At 34.2% G+C, this 14,564-nt stretch overlaps 1 protein-coding gene and 1 pseudogene across 1 annotated transcript; one reads left to right on the forward strand and one right to left on the reverse strand.

Annotated features, from left to right (window-relative positions):
• LOC107675588 (uncharacterized) overlaps positions 1-3,879 on the forward strand; it is a 12,340-nt pseudogene extending 8,461 nt beyond the window's left edge.
• Positions 3,880-11,664: 7,785 nt separating this feature from the next.
• LOC107675589 (uncharacterized) lies at positions 11,665-13,106 on the reverse strand. Its single transcript, XM_016469995.1, has 5 exons — positions 13,045-13,106; positions 12,796-12,952; positions 12,608-12,702; positions 11,915-12,259; positions 11,665-11,822 (listed from the first exon to the last, which is right to left on the reverse strand). The coding sequence occupies exons 1-5, from the start codon at positions 13,079-13,081 to the stop codon at positions 11,665-11,667; spliced, it is 792 nt and encodes a 263-aa protein (XP_016325481.1). The 5' UTR covers positions 13,082-13,106.
• Positions 13,107-14,564: the final 1,458 nt, after the last annotated feature.

Consider the following 14,564-nt stretch of genomic DNA (forward strand, 5'->3'; position numbering starts at 1 on the left):
GACCGTTTGAACTCACAATGAGCTCACATATTACACACACGGTGAGGATCACAGTAAGAGGATCGTTTGAACTCACAATGATCTCATATACTACTCACACGGTGAGGATCACAGTATGAGGATCGTTTGAACACACAATGATATCATATACTACTCACGAGTTGAGACTGCTCTAGTCGGGAAACATGAGCACTGCGCACATGCTGATCGTGTGGAGTTAATTTTTAAATAGGCGCTGTTTTTATAAATAAACCGCAAAATTTTAAACAACTACATTCTTGCCTGAAATACTTTTAAAACTACATTTCATGACACAATAACAGTAATATTTTGAAAATTATCGGAATATATGGTGTTTGAAATACAATGCTGCGTGAACTCAACCAGTCAGCATGTTTAGCGCCCAAATCCCGCCCCCGAAAATTCCAGACCTTTGAAAAAGTGCTACCTTGCGAGCAGGGACTTTCTGAGGGGCAATTTTTTTGCCCGGAACTTTATTTAGATACTGGTTCCTGTGGTGGAAACACACCAAGCACCGGCCCAAAGTCCCTAGTTCCTGCGGTGGAAACGGGGCTTTACTAATACTTTTCAGTACAATAACCTTTTAAAACAAAAAGCAAGCAAATATGTACAATATATTTGCTGTTAAATGTGTGACACATGACTACAGACAATCTAACTGAGGATTTACTAGAATGTGAGATGAAAAGGCCGCATCATATTAAAAATATAAGACAATCAATCATTTAATCACTCAATCAAAAAAAAAAACATACATTTTGGGGTTGTATTGCATAGTCTCAAATAAGTTCACTTTTGATATGCAGTTAATTGTAAAGAAAAACGGCAACAATTGGCTCATTTCATTTGGCTATTCTTTATAGTTTAATATATTAATTAAAATATAATGTGCAAGGATAAATAATTCATAATGAACACAGCAATATTCTATAAAAAATAGGAATTGTCAAGTTTGATCTCATAGTGAGTTTAAGGCCCACTGATTCCCTTACGTCGGTCTCTTTCTGAATATCTTTGAGATTAGAATCTCCATCATTACATCTCGGCTTCAGTATTGGTCTGTATTGTACATCACTACTGAAGCATTATTTTGTTGAAGTTGAAATGATTCAGCACCATGGACAAGGGCAAGTGGAACAACACAGCAATCCAGCTCTACTTCTTACGTAAATGTAAATAGAAAAAAATAAAAAGAACATCTCGGCTTCAGTATTGGTCTTGTTTTCTGTTACTGGATTGATAACATTGTGGTCATCAATGTATTGTACATCACTACTGAAGCATTATTTTGTTGAAGTTGACATGATTCAGCACCATGGACAAGGGCAAGTGGAACAACACAGCAATCCAGCTCTACTTCTTACGTAAATGTAAATAGAAAAAAATAAAAAGAAATTTAAAAACAAGCCTGATTAAGCTCTGCTCAGCCTACACAGCATAGTAACCCATTTGCACAGGCCAAGCAACACCCCCTCACATGGAGCTATTGTGGTTTTAAAGACCAGTTAAGGCACACACTTCATTTATTTGTTTTTCCCCAAGGTCACTTAAATTAATTTAAAATTCACAATTAAATAGCAAAAGAGTAATTCAAATGGATCAAAATTAATGTATCTGTACAATTAGTCTGAAATAATAAAAAATACATTCATTACTTAAAGCGGTCATTTTAAATTTCCATTTTAAATAACTTTTTTTGTATATATAATATTGACTTAATTTTTTATTTGTGTTTTCATTATTGGTGTTCATAAGAAGAAGAACCATTATCTTTGCTTGTGAGAGTGTCACCTTACACCCAAAATCTACAGCCAATGAAATCTGACTTTGTCATATGAGAATAACCAATCATGTCTAGGATCAGTTTACATTTGATTTAGTTACTTTGATTGTGCACCTTGCCATCTCTTATTCTTTGCTAGCAAATCAAAGCAACATGAGCACAGTTTTATTCCTCACCTTTGTTTGTAAGTATGATTGATAGATTGATTTAACTGTTTAAGGAATAGAGTCATCCAGTTATGACAATTTATTAATACATTTTAACTCTATAATTTTTTTATTATTATCAGACATTCATCCAAAGCAACTAAGATCCTAAAATGAATTTTAAATAAAAGATTTGTGTAACACATTTATTGCTTTTTTCAGTTCAGGTTGCATTGGAGCACAAAACATTCAGCAGCCAAGCTTCAGATCAATTCAAAAAGTTAAATTTACATGACAAAGGTTGATTTTGCTGATGGATATAATGATGGGCGTTTTAATGTAACAATAAGCACAGGCATTTATCACTTACACATTTCCTTGACAAAAAAGGAAGATATAGCAACATACTTTTGTGGAGTGATAACTTTAGGAGAACTGGATTTTGGACCTGGAACATTTTTGATGCTTAACGGTATGTTTGACCTTTCAATATATGTGATGTTGATGTTAAAAATAATAAATATTGGTTATAATGAAGAGACATAGCATAATGAAAATACGTCTTTTAAATGGCTTTTTGTTTTGCTTTAAAGAAGAGCACACCTCAACAACAGTTCTTCAGGAACTTATTTCAGATAAAGTTCACATTGGGGACAACATTACTCTCACGTGTAGTGTTCAAATGGTAGATAAGAAATGTAAAGGAGCACACCATGCTTACTGGTTCAGAGAGGCTGCAGAAGAATCCAGTCCTGGCATCATTTACACTGATGATATGAAGAAACATGAAGAGATCTGTAAGGATGATTCTACTACACAAACCTGCATTTACACTTCCACAAAGAGGAACCTCAGCCTTTCTGATGCTGGTACTTACTACTGTGCTGTACTCGCATGCGGCAAGATCATGTTTGGAAATGGAACTTCTTTGGAAATCAGCTCAATACCTGGTAAAGTGTTAAATTCTATTAAGTGAAATACAATTTGTTTTATTAATATTTTCAGTGTGTTTCTTAATAATGTTATCATGTCCGTATCATTTTTATGTCTTTTGCCATTATGACAAAACATTACAAATAACAAAATGTTATAAATTACATTTAACATAATAAATGTCTGTTTATGTATGGCCTACTACTGCATCACTCAAATTGTTTTTATATAACTTTGGTAGAAAAAAGTAATACAAATGTATTTTTAATAAACAATTTTAAACTAAATAGCTGGTTTTTTTTTTTTTTTTAAGTTAGCAAGGCTTTTGACCAATACGATTTTCAAAGTATTTTCATGTTTAAAAAATATAATTATTTTGTTGCAGATAGAAGTCCTTTGTTTCTCATACTGGTCTTATCAAACATCATTTCTATGCTAATAATGATCTTACTCGTGGCTGTGCAATGTAAAGACCAAGGCAGCTCATCAGGTATCATATTTTTCTTTAAATCCAATCCCTAGTTTTATTTGCAAAAATATAAAGCATCTTTGAATCTGTTACTTTGTGTCAGTCAACAAATCTTGTAATCAAGAGACATCTGAAGGTACTCATCTGAAGGTACTCGCAACTTTATTTATTTATAATGATCAATTTGATGTCATTTTGATGTTATTTCAGAAGTTTCTTGAACACATTGAACAACTGTATATTATGATTGTTTCATGTTTGTATATTATGTTTGTAACATTTTTAGTTTTACATGTTTTCAATAATTTAATGTTTAGTTTCCTTAAATATGCGTGTCAGATTATGAAGAGATGCCTTTCCAACAGAAATGTTTGAAATGATCAAGAATCTTTCTTTATCAGGTTGGAGATGCAGATGCCTTGACTTACACATCTGTGAGTTTCAGCAGTAAGTCAGGGCCCTCTAGAGGTGCTAAACAACACATCATTTCCCAGCATACTGACGTCTATTCACAGATCCGGTCCTAACAGAGGAACCACTGGAAAACCTAAACATGTTTTCTGTACTTTAGTGATCCAAATGTGCCAATGCATAAAGCATGATGAACTAAACAGTGCAAGATACAATCAAATTGGTTATAAAATATTATACTATAAAATATCTATTATAAAATAGCTGTTATCTGAAGATGGCAATCATTCATGTTGGAACAAATAATACAAATTCTTGCTTTTAAAATATCTTGCCTTTGACATTTCCTCCCTTGCTTGACCTCCGTTTTTGAAAGAAAAAAAAAACGTTATTTTATGCAAACTAATGTTGTCTATTACCTTAGATCAGGGGTGTCCAACCCTGCTCCTTGAGAGCTGCCATCCTGCAGATTTCAGCTCTAACCCCAATCAAACACACCTGAACCAACTAATCAAGGTGTTCAGGGTTGCTTGATAATTACAGACAGGTGTGCTGGAGCAGGGTTGGAACTAAAGTCTGCAGGACAGTAGCTCTCCAGGAGCAGGGTTGGACACCCCTGCCTTAGATCTTTTACTATTACAGTCACTTTGTCTTTTTCTCCTTTTTGTTTTGTTACTGTATTTTATTATTTGTTCAATATTATTTTCTTTTATGTGAGCTTTGTTACGGAAATACTGCATAGCCTGGGCAGTTAAAGCTAACACATACCAAACCTGATACCAGGCCTGTTGTTCTCAGAAGTATTTTTTAAATACTTTCCCTTATCATAGTTTATGTGAAAAGACAACTGAAAACAACTGAGACAACTGTGGTTTTGTGAATATTGCTCAATTTTTCTGAGACCAACCAACATGTGCATATGCTCAGAATAATACATGACCAAAAAAAAAAAAAAACGTGTCCTCTTATTGTAACTTTTTTATTTTTATTTTTTTCCTCACTGATGATGCCACTTAAATGCTGTTTGGCTGATGGCACAGTACCAAACCCTTCACCTACTAGTGACTGTCCAGAGCACACAGGGAAAATTTAAGTCCATTTCATGCTTTAAAGAGCCCTCCAAAATGGAAATGACCACAATTATTTTCTATACTTGTGTGAAATATTAGCATTAAATATGTTGATGGCAAAATTGCAGCATGATACTGGGTGAACACTGACCTGTGATTTATCAAAGCACAAGACCTTCCACCAACTGAGGATTTATATTTAAATTTGCATTTAAATTCACAGAATGACCTCAAAAGAACAAACTTCAAAGTAACATCTTTGCAGTGTTGTGAGAAAGTGGAGCACTAATTCCAAATTTTTGCATATAATTTTTATTTGAATGTTTATTAAAAACAGAAGCTCTAGAATGTGGCATCATGTCCTGTTATCATCATATTGCAGTGTCTGAAGAAGTTCTCTCCAGGTGTAGTGTTTCCACACAATAAGTATTAATAGCCGTCAATGGAGAAAGATACAAGTACTGGTACAAAACTTAAACATCACCTTTAAGCAAACTATCAAAAGAACATTCTGATTGGGTAATGCAGTTGTTTAGCTCTGAGTTGTCTAACAAACAGCATGTATTGTGTGTATTTCCTTTACATACATAATTACTGAATTATAAATCAGGACATTTTTGAAGGTATTTTACTGATATGAGAGGACTGCACCAGTGATTTTCTAGGCCATATACTATATAATTTATTAGGTGTGGGCGTTTGTATCTTCACCACCAGTGTTAAAACCAAACTGACTTTCACACACTAATGACAGCTCCTCTTGAGCTGAAAGGTGATTTTGTCTATATGGTGGTCTATATAAGCCACTGTTCAAAGCCTGTCCCCCCTTAGATCTCTGAGAACTCTGATCATGTGAGACACTCTTCATACCCAACATGTGTAAGTTAATTTCCTCTTGTATCATATTACATTGTCAGTACTTGAGTGTTTCAGATATATTTATTAACATTAACAGGCCTATTTTGTGGTTTCCTCTATAGGTGAAAAAATGAATGCGAATGTTTACGAAACATGTAAAGTTGTAAAATGCGACGCAAACATTTATAATATACATGAACATAAATGCTTCACTTTTAGTATCGAAAGTTCAAAAGGACCCTTAGATTATCAATGCGCATGGAGTAACCAAATCATTTGTGCAAATGTAAGTCTCTCTTTTAAAGGTAAGATCTACTTCAGCGATTACTACTAAAACGAAAGTTTTTCTATTACAAGAATTTAGCAAAAGAAAAGTATCATATGTACATATAACATACAACGTATACAACACAGATTAAAAAGTATTTGACACTAGTTCATATATATATATTGAGATTATATATATATAGAGAGAGAGATTCACCATAAATAGATTTTTTCCTGTTATTTGTTTCTTGTACATTACTGATACACCAGCTTATTCATTTGCATAACCTAAATATTAAAACAACTGAGCTCTTTATTTCATAATTGAAATGTACCTGCATGCAATTCACTTGGTCTCCTCAGTCTTTTACATAGCAATATGTTGATTATTCCACTCAAGAGCAAAATGAGAGTATTGAAGACAAACACCTCATGGTAAGGCAAGTTTTGAACTTGAACCTGATTCTCTAAAACATGGGGAAAATGTTTTTACATAATGCTATGTAAAAGACTGAGGAGACCAAGTGAATTGCATGCAGGTACATTTCAATTATGAAATAAAGAGCTCAGTTGTTTTAACCCCATTATTTATTTTCCACTTATTGTTTTACTTTCCTGGCACTACAAAGCACGTTTTAATATGTTTCAGAAGTTTCTGACCCGTCTCCACCAGACACACCTGAGCCTGATTTCAGTTCTTCTCTGGTAAGTCAGAATCTCTTAGTATTTTGACACTGCAGTATTTACATCCATGCACTTCATCTAAAACTTACATTGCATTCAAAGTACACTTTTTATCAGTTCATGCACTCCCTGGGAATTTAACCCATGACATTAGCGCTGATACCACTATGATCAACTGATTGAGCATCAGGAACGCAGCAGATAAAGTTGCTGTGATAAAAGTTGGTATTTGCATTCATTGAGCAAATGCCTTCCCTTTTTCTCCCCTCACAGAATCAAGAAAGTCTGAACCCAAACTACACAACCCTACAATTCCCTGAAAGCAATGCCAGTAGAGAGAGTTCAGAGACTGAGCCAAGAATGACGAGAAAGGATACAATCTACTCCAGCCTTAAATGTCAAATGACAATGTCGGACATCACTGAAGAAAGCTAAGCTATTTCTTGTCCTCCGCATATTGCTTTGAACTGCAGCACAGCTGTTGATGACTTTTTTTTTTTTTTTAATAATGATAAAACCTTATGCTTTACTATGGAGGTTTTTAGCTCCTTAAAGGGTTACTCCACCCCAAAATGAAAATTTTGTCATTAATCACTTACCCCCATGTCGTTCCAAACCCGTAAAAGCTTCGTTCGTCTTCGGAACACAATTTAAGATATTTTGGATGAAAACTGGGAGGCTTGTGACTGTCCCATTGACTGCCAAGTAAATAACACTGTCAAGGCCCAGAAAAACATGAAAGACATCGTCACAATAGTCCATCTGCCATCAGTGGTTCAATCTGAATTTCATGAAGCGACGAGAATACTTTTTGTACGCAAAGAAAACAAAAATAACAACTTTATTTAACAATTCGTCTCCTCCGCATCACCGTAGCACCATTTTGGAGAGTATCCACAGAACGCAAACTGCGTATGCTGTTCTGTGTCAGCCGCACCACATGGATACGCTGTTTTCATTCAAATCAAAGCATAAATAAACGTATAAAACATATCCGTGTGGTGCGGCTGACACAGACAAGTAGAACAGTATACACGCAGTTTACGTTCAGTGGATACTCTCCAAAATGGCTCTATGGTGACGCGGAGGAGACGAATTGTCGAATAAAGTCGTTATTTTAGTTTTCTTTGCGTACAGAAAGTATTCTCGTCGCTTCATGAAATTCCAATTGAACCACTGATGGCAGATGGACTTTTGTGACAATGTCTTTCATACTTTTCTGGTCCTTGTGTAATTTTCTTGGCAGTCAATGGGACAGTCACAAGCCTCCCGGTTTTCATCCAGAATATCTTAAATTGTGTTCCGAAGATGAACGAAGCTTTTACATTTTTTTCATTTTGGGCTGGAGTAACCCTTTAATTGAGGTGAAGGCAATCAGTAATTGGAGCTGATTAACCTGATACTTCTTTACCCCTGCAATATGTACTTTCCTGCTTTCAGTATATTTTGCAACATTATTATTAAAATTGCACTTCTACTTTAAAGTTTCTGTAGTAGCTGTTTCAGCTTATAGTCCATAATCAATATTCAACTGATATTATTAAAACTGGACCTGATCAATATTAAAACTGATATGCACTCAAACTAAGCACAACTTGTAATCATTTAAGAATTAATATGTCAAATATGAAGGGTTTAGAACATAATAATAATAATAACATCCAGTACTTCTGACTTCTTTCCTTGTTTGCCTTCTTTTATGTCTTGTAATGGGGTCAGAGGCAAATATGCATATATATTTAATGAGCTGTTGAGACCCTTGTACATGCCCACAAGAACCAGAAACTAAGAGAGAAACATGATGTGGTTTCAAAGACAGGATGGAACACAAAGTGGCCTATTTTTCAAAGTTTCCTAAAGGTTAATTGTTGTAGCATATCAATAAAGAACAAAAACAGGCCACCATAACTTCAAAACTAAATGTAAAAATTAAGAATGCATATGTAATGCAAAGTTAGCAAAATATCATTATTCAGATTAGATTCAAATTATTCAAATTAGGTTAGTCTGTCACTTTTATTCCAAGTATGTCTGGCCTTTTTTTTATAACCTCTTGTTTTCCTATTTGATTTATTTAAAATAAATGTTAGAATTTGACATTGATCTTAAAAATGTACCTTGTTAACTGATAGTCCCACTTTTTGAGCATAGACCTGAAAAGGGACATTTCCAACTCAAATTGTTGTAAATTTTGAATGCTTTAGAGCACATACATAAGGTTTGGCAAATTTATTTGAGAGGTGAAAAAAAAAGTTACACAAATCCATTAAAAAAGTAATTTTACTACGTCATTTCAATCAAAACTTGGAAACTAGATTCTTAAATTTTTCTAAGGATATATACAGTGGTTTGTCAAGACTAGTTTAGGTTTAGAATGACATTTAATGTTAATTATATATAAATATATAATAGCAAACTTTCCACCAGTGGGTTTAAAGTATGGTGTCAAAACATGTCCTAAAAAAAGAGGGCCGTTGGTTAACCAATGAAAGGCAACTCTGCCACCTGACAACATATGCCAATCAACTCAAACAACATTTTCCTTTTGGTGGCCTGTGTCTCTCATTCTTCAAAATGAGCAAATGCTTAGAAAAGATGCATGCTGTCAGTGCAATCATCCTTGCTTTTTGTGGTAGGCAAACATTGTTGATCTTCTTCTCAAATATATTGTTAAAGCATAGACTTTTATTTAATGACATTTTTTTATTTACTTTTTATATTCAGGTTGCTTCACAGCCCAAACTATTAACCAACTGAAACCTGTGCAACAAGCCAAAATTGGAGACAGTGTGACAATACAATGTTATGTTCTCAAAAAAGATTTTAATCTCATTGTGTGGTATAAGCAACTATTAGGAAAGAAGCCACAGCCCATAGCAATGTCCTATTATAGGAACAACGTCCATTTTCTAAAAGGCTTTGATGATGGACGCCTCGGTGTGACAATGGGGAATGGAACTTATCATCTAAACATTTTCCGAATGACACAAGAGGATGTAGCATCTTATTATTGTGGAGTGATTAAGCTCACTGCATTGTATTTCAGTTCTGGAACTTTTCTGATGATAGCAAGTAAGTATTCAGTTGTATTATTGCAAAGCTTTGAACTCATTCGGACTGTTGTCTAAAACAATGAACTGCTATATTTTGGATTAATTTTTAAGGAAAACATTCAAATAAAAGAAGAATTCTACAGCAACCTGATTTAGAACCTGTTCATCTTAGTGATAACATCACTCTGCAGTGTACAATTCGATTCATGGATGACTGTGCAAAACCCAATGTCTATTGGTTCAAGCAAAGCTCAGGAGAATCCCGGGCTAGAATTATAGATGGCAACAAAGATGCTCATTATATAATGGCTGCTACACAAACGTGTGTTTACAACTTCACAATGAGGATCCTCCCACTCTCTGATACTGGTACCTACTACTGTGCCATGGATGTAGATGGAGAAATAATCATTGGTCATGGAACTAAACTGACTATCGCTGACACTGGTAATATTCAGAGCATTGATTTTATTTAATGTTTATGAATGTTATGCTGGTACTTTATAAACAACCATGTGCAATACATGCTTTGCAGATAAGAACATTATGAATCCAGTGACTCTCATTTTGGTGTCTTCAAACATCATTTCAGCAGTAATAATAATTATAATCATCAAACAACATAAAAACAAGACACTGTAGGTAAGTGCATTCTTATCTGTATCTGTTATGTGTTTTATTGATAGTTGTCTAATCACAGTTTCTTTCACTTCTATACTGAAAGTTCACTGAATTGAGACATCCTCCTCTGTCCAAGTAAGTCTATGTTGTCTAATTGTCTTATAAGTAAATCTTATGTAAAACACTTTCCCAGAACAACTATTGCTAGTTTGTTTCTATACTACATCTGCACTCATTTGTTGAGTTGGATGAAATTGGATGTTCAAAACTAACAAATGGCAATTACCCTAAATAGCTGTTCTGGGTTAAGTACTGTACATTCTGTTACATTTGGATCTTTTTGCTTTACAGCCATATTTTGTATGTTTATGCAATAATAAACGAATGAATTATTTGCTTGTGAAATTTATAGGCCTGCTGCATCTTCTAAACACTTTTACATTATTTGCATGTAAAGGTAATGCATATATATATTCTCATGGCTGTTTCTACTTCCTCTAATAGGTTTTGCTTGGAAATTCACTAAATCAGATGCCCACATAATTGTTCCTTACCAGAATGTTCAATACAAACTACCATGCTAACCATTCAACCTTTTCTGTGCCTGTAAATACCCTTGTCATTTGTGTTATTACTGTGTTTATTTTTTATTGTCAAACATCTGTTTAATCATTGGTTTAATGCATTTATAAAACTTGCTTGTGTGTGTCCTGAAGAACATCTATACAATCTGTTATCTGTTATGGAATAAATGTATGAATTAAGAACATTTTAATCTCTGTTGAATGAGTAAGCAGTTCTCATTTCTGCATAATTCAGACATTTAATTTTATTTAATTAATTTGCAAGACATGAGAACATGTTTGAAAAATGTATATGCCATGGTAGTCATGTACTTCTCCCATGAACCAGAAATAAACATGGTTTGACACTGCACAGTTTATTCATACTGGACAGTCATGATAGTATGGAAGCCCATTTCCGCCACTAAATAAAAAATAAAACAAGGTAATTGCGACTTTTTATCTCACAATTCTGATTTTATTTCTCAGAATTCCGAGAAAAAAAAGTCAGAATTACGAGTTTATGTCTCACAATTCTGAGAAAAAAAGTCAGAATTGTGAGATAAAAAGTCGCAATTACCTTGTTTTATTCTTTATTCAGTGGCAGAAACGGGCTTTCATATGATAGAACATTGTTACATGAAACAAAAGTTAAAAGTTTCAGATTATGTCTTTGCTTATTCCATATCATACATGAATTTGAGGTGATATGTTACATATTATAGATGATCAGAAGCAGATTTCGTCAAAAGACCTGGTCTTCCTTCTGGTCAGGATCGTCTATCTCAGAGAGTAATGGCAGGTGGAGAACACCCATCTTTTGAATTTCTTTTTGAATTCATGCAGTACCAAAAAGTAATTGAGGCAATGGTAATTAAAAGAAGGAATGTTCTAACAATGGAAAGAATTACAAAAGTCATCATCTGTTCTGCTGAATCAGCACCTGAAAAAGTCAAAATGGTGGATATAATGTTAGCACACCATAAAAGTGCTACTTTATTATTTTTTTTACCAGTTACTTCTTTAAGAACATACCTATAATGTCCAGTTTGGTGCCATTCCAAAACAGTATCTCCCCACATGCAGCGACAGTGCAGTTGTAAGTCTCAGAATCAGAAAGTTTGAGGTCTTTCTTAGAAAAGCTGTAGACACATCGACGTGCTCTAAAACCAGCTTCAGAGCTCCACTCACACCGACCAATACTTGTCCCATGTGCGCCAATGAATCTTGAGCGAGATTCTTCTGATTCCTGTATGATCCAGTACACACTGTTGTTTCCCACACAGTTCTGATTTAAAACTGTGCAGGTAAGACTCACTGAATCTCCATGATGTGATGGAATTAATGCAGGTTGTTTGACAACAGTGTCGCTTTTCACCCCTGTATGGAAATGTAATTATTGAGTGAGTTTTGTGAAAGATGTTATGGACCCTGCATTCAAATATTGTACTTTGTTTTAAAAAGTTAGCATTTAGGTAATAACTTCACTACCACTATATAGGTTCACTTTATACACACTCTTTAAATAAGGTTCTTTATTGGCATCGATGGTTCCATGAAGAACCTTTAATATCCAAAGGACTTTTTCATTCCACAACAGGTTCTTTATCATTTTTTATAATTGTTTAAGAACTGTTCACTGAAAGGTTCTGGTGGGAACCCAACGTGGTTTTCTACTGCATTGCTTGATGTAACTCAAAATTATTTAAAACAAAAATATATAATTACCTTCAACTATCAACTCTGTCCCTTCGACAAATTCCATTACATTGGAATAAGCGCTTCCACAGTAGTATGTTGCAGAGTCTGAGAGCTGTATGTTTCTTATCACCAAACGATGCACACCCTTGTCATTCTGCACAAAGAAGCGTGAACTATTCTCGAAATTATGGTAAAACCGGGCTTTGTTGTCATACTTGTATATGGTGGAGATGAGCCTGGGGTTCTTTCCAAGTTCATGCTTGTACCATGAGAAGTGCATAGCCATTTGGCTCTGGTAAAAGCACGACATATTAATAGTTTCTCCCGGTTTGGCAAACACAGGTGGATTATTCAGGTGCGATGCAGTAAGGCCTAAACAAAAACATTAAAAGTAACAAGTAAAATGTTAGCTTAAATTAATGTAAATATAGTTTAGTTCTGACACAAAAGACAGTTCAACTCACCGATGAGAAAGAGAAGCAAATATCCAAAGTTGATCATATTCCTGACAGATTTATCCTAAACTAGTAAGAAACAGGTGAGCAATGACAAAACGAGCATCACCAGAGATGCAATGAAGGAGATGAGCAACCCGAAGGATGTGTTTATGTCAAAAAGTGCTGTGCCAGATTTTTTTCCCACTGATCTTTTCTTTCAGAGATGATTTCATAATCTACTTTTAAATTCTCAGGCAAATAACTGCATGAGTAACACCAGCAGCCACCAGCAGTAAATACCTTTATATATGCCATTTTTAAAAGAAGTATGTTTAGAGAAAATTATTTCTATAACATAAAGACATAAAGGCAGTGTGCTAGTTGTGGTTTTCTGCTGGTCATGTGGTAACTTGACCTTCTTAAGTTCTAAGTAAGTGTTTCTTGACTGCATAGCAGATGAAGGGAAATCAAATGTGATCACAAAACTGTGCAGTCATCAAAATTGCAGTCTTATTTTTTAGTGAAGACAGCAGACAGTGTAAATGTGTCTAAAATCTCTCTCGTCAGATGAGCCTGATATTAATCAAGAACCTTTTTAATAGGCTACATTAAAAGATTAACAAAGGATGGACTGAACTGAAATCTGTGATGACCACAACAAAATCACAATGACATGCTCAAGACCTGTAGCCTTGTGGCTTCACAGGCACACATCACATCAGCTTCAGTACAAACTGTGAAAGGCTATATAATATGATCATGTGGTCTGTATGTCCTAAAAAGTTTAAACTCCAGTTTCTTGTTTTAAACGAATAGTGGCTTCATGTCTCTTCTGATGGCAACATATTTCTAAATTGAGGATTTTTGTTTCTGTTGCTTTTTTTAATGATTGTAAATATACATATTAAAAATTTAAGACGAATTATGAAAGACGAATTATTTTTTTTAATTAGTGCCCAGTTTTATTAATTAGTGCCCAGTTGCACAAAACTCCTTAAGAAAAGTACAAATAAAATTGAGAATAAAATTAAGAAACCTATTAATGACATACACTTATAATTATAACAAACATTTGTGATGTCAAGACTTCATGTCATCACCCCGTAACCTATACATCCAGCCAAGTGTTTTGTAGACAAAAGTAGGGTTGGCTATGATTTTGAAAACCACTAGAGGGCTGTAGTGAAGGATGGCAATTACTCAAATTTGCTAATTAGATATTTTAACTTTAATCTGCATATGAGAAAGATTTAATACAGTGTAAATTAATAAATATGTACTGCATACTTCACTTGACTTACAAAGTGTATTAGAAGCCTTGTACATGCTTAGGATAGGTCCAATGCACATCATTAAAAGTGTAACATTATATATAGTCCAGCAGATGTGCAACCTGTTTTAGAAGATATACAGTAGGTTGCTCTAAGCAAATGTGTATTTTAAAAAAATCACTAATCTCAGTTAGATGCAATATATATATATATATATATATATACACACACACACACACACAGACTGTATATATATATATAACAGATGACAAAGCA

Source organism: Sinocyclocheilus anshuiensis, unplaced genomic scaffold (assembly GCF_001515605.1).
Source record: "Sinocyclocheilus anshuiensis isolate Anshui unplaced genomic scaffold, SAMN03320099.WGS_v1.1 scaffold1804, whole genome shotgun sequence".
NCBI classification, from domain to species: Eukaryota; Metazoa; Chordata; class Actinopteri; order Cypriniformes; family Cyprinidae; genus Sinocyclocheilus; species Sinocyclocheilus anshuiensis.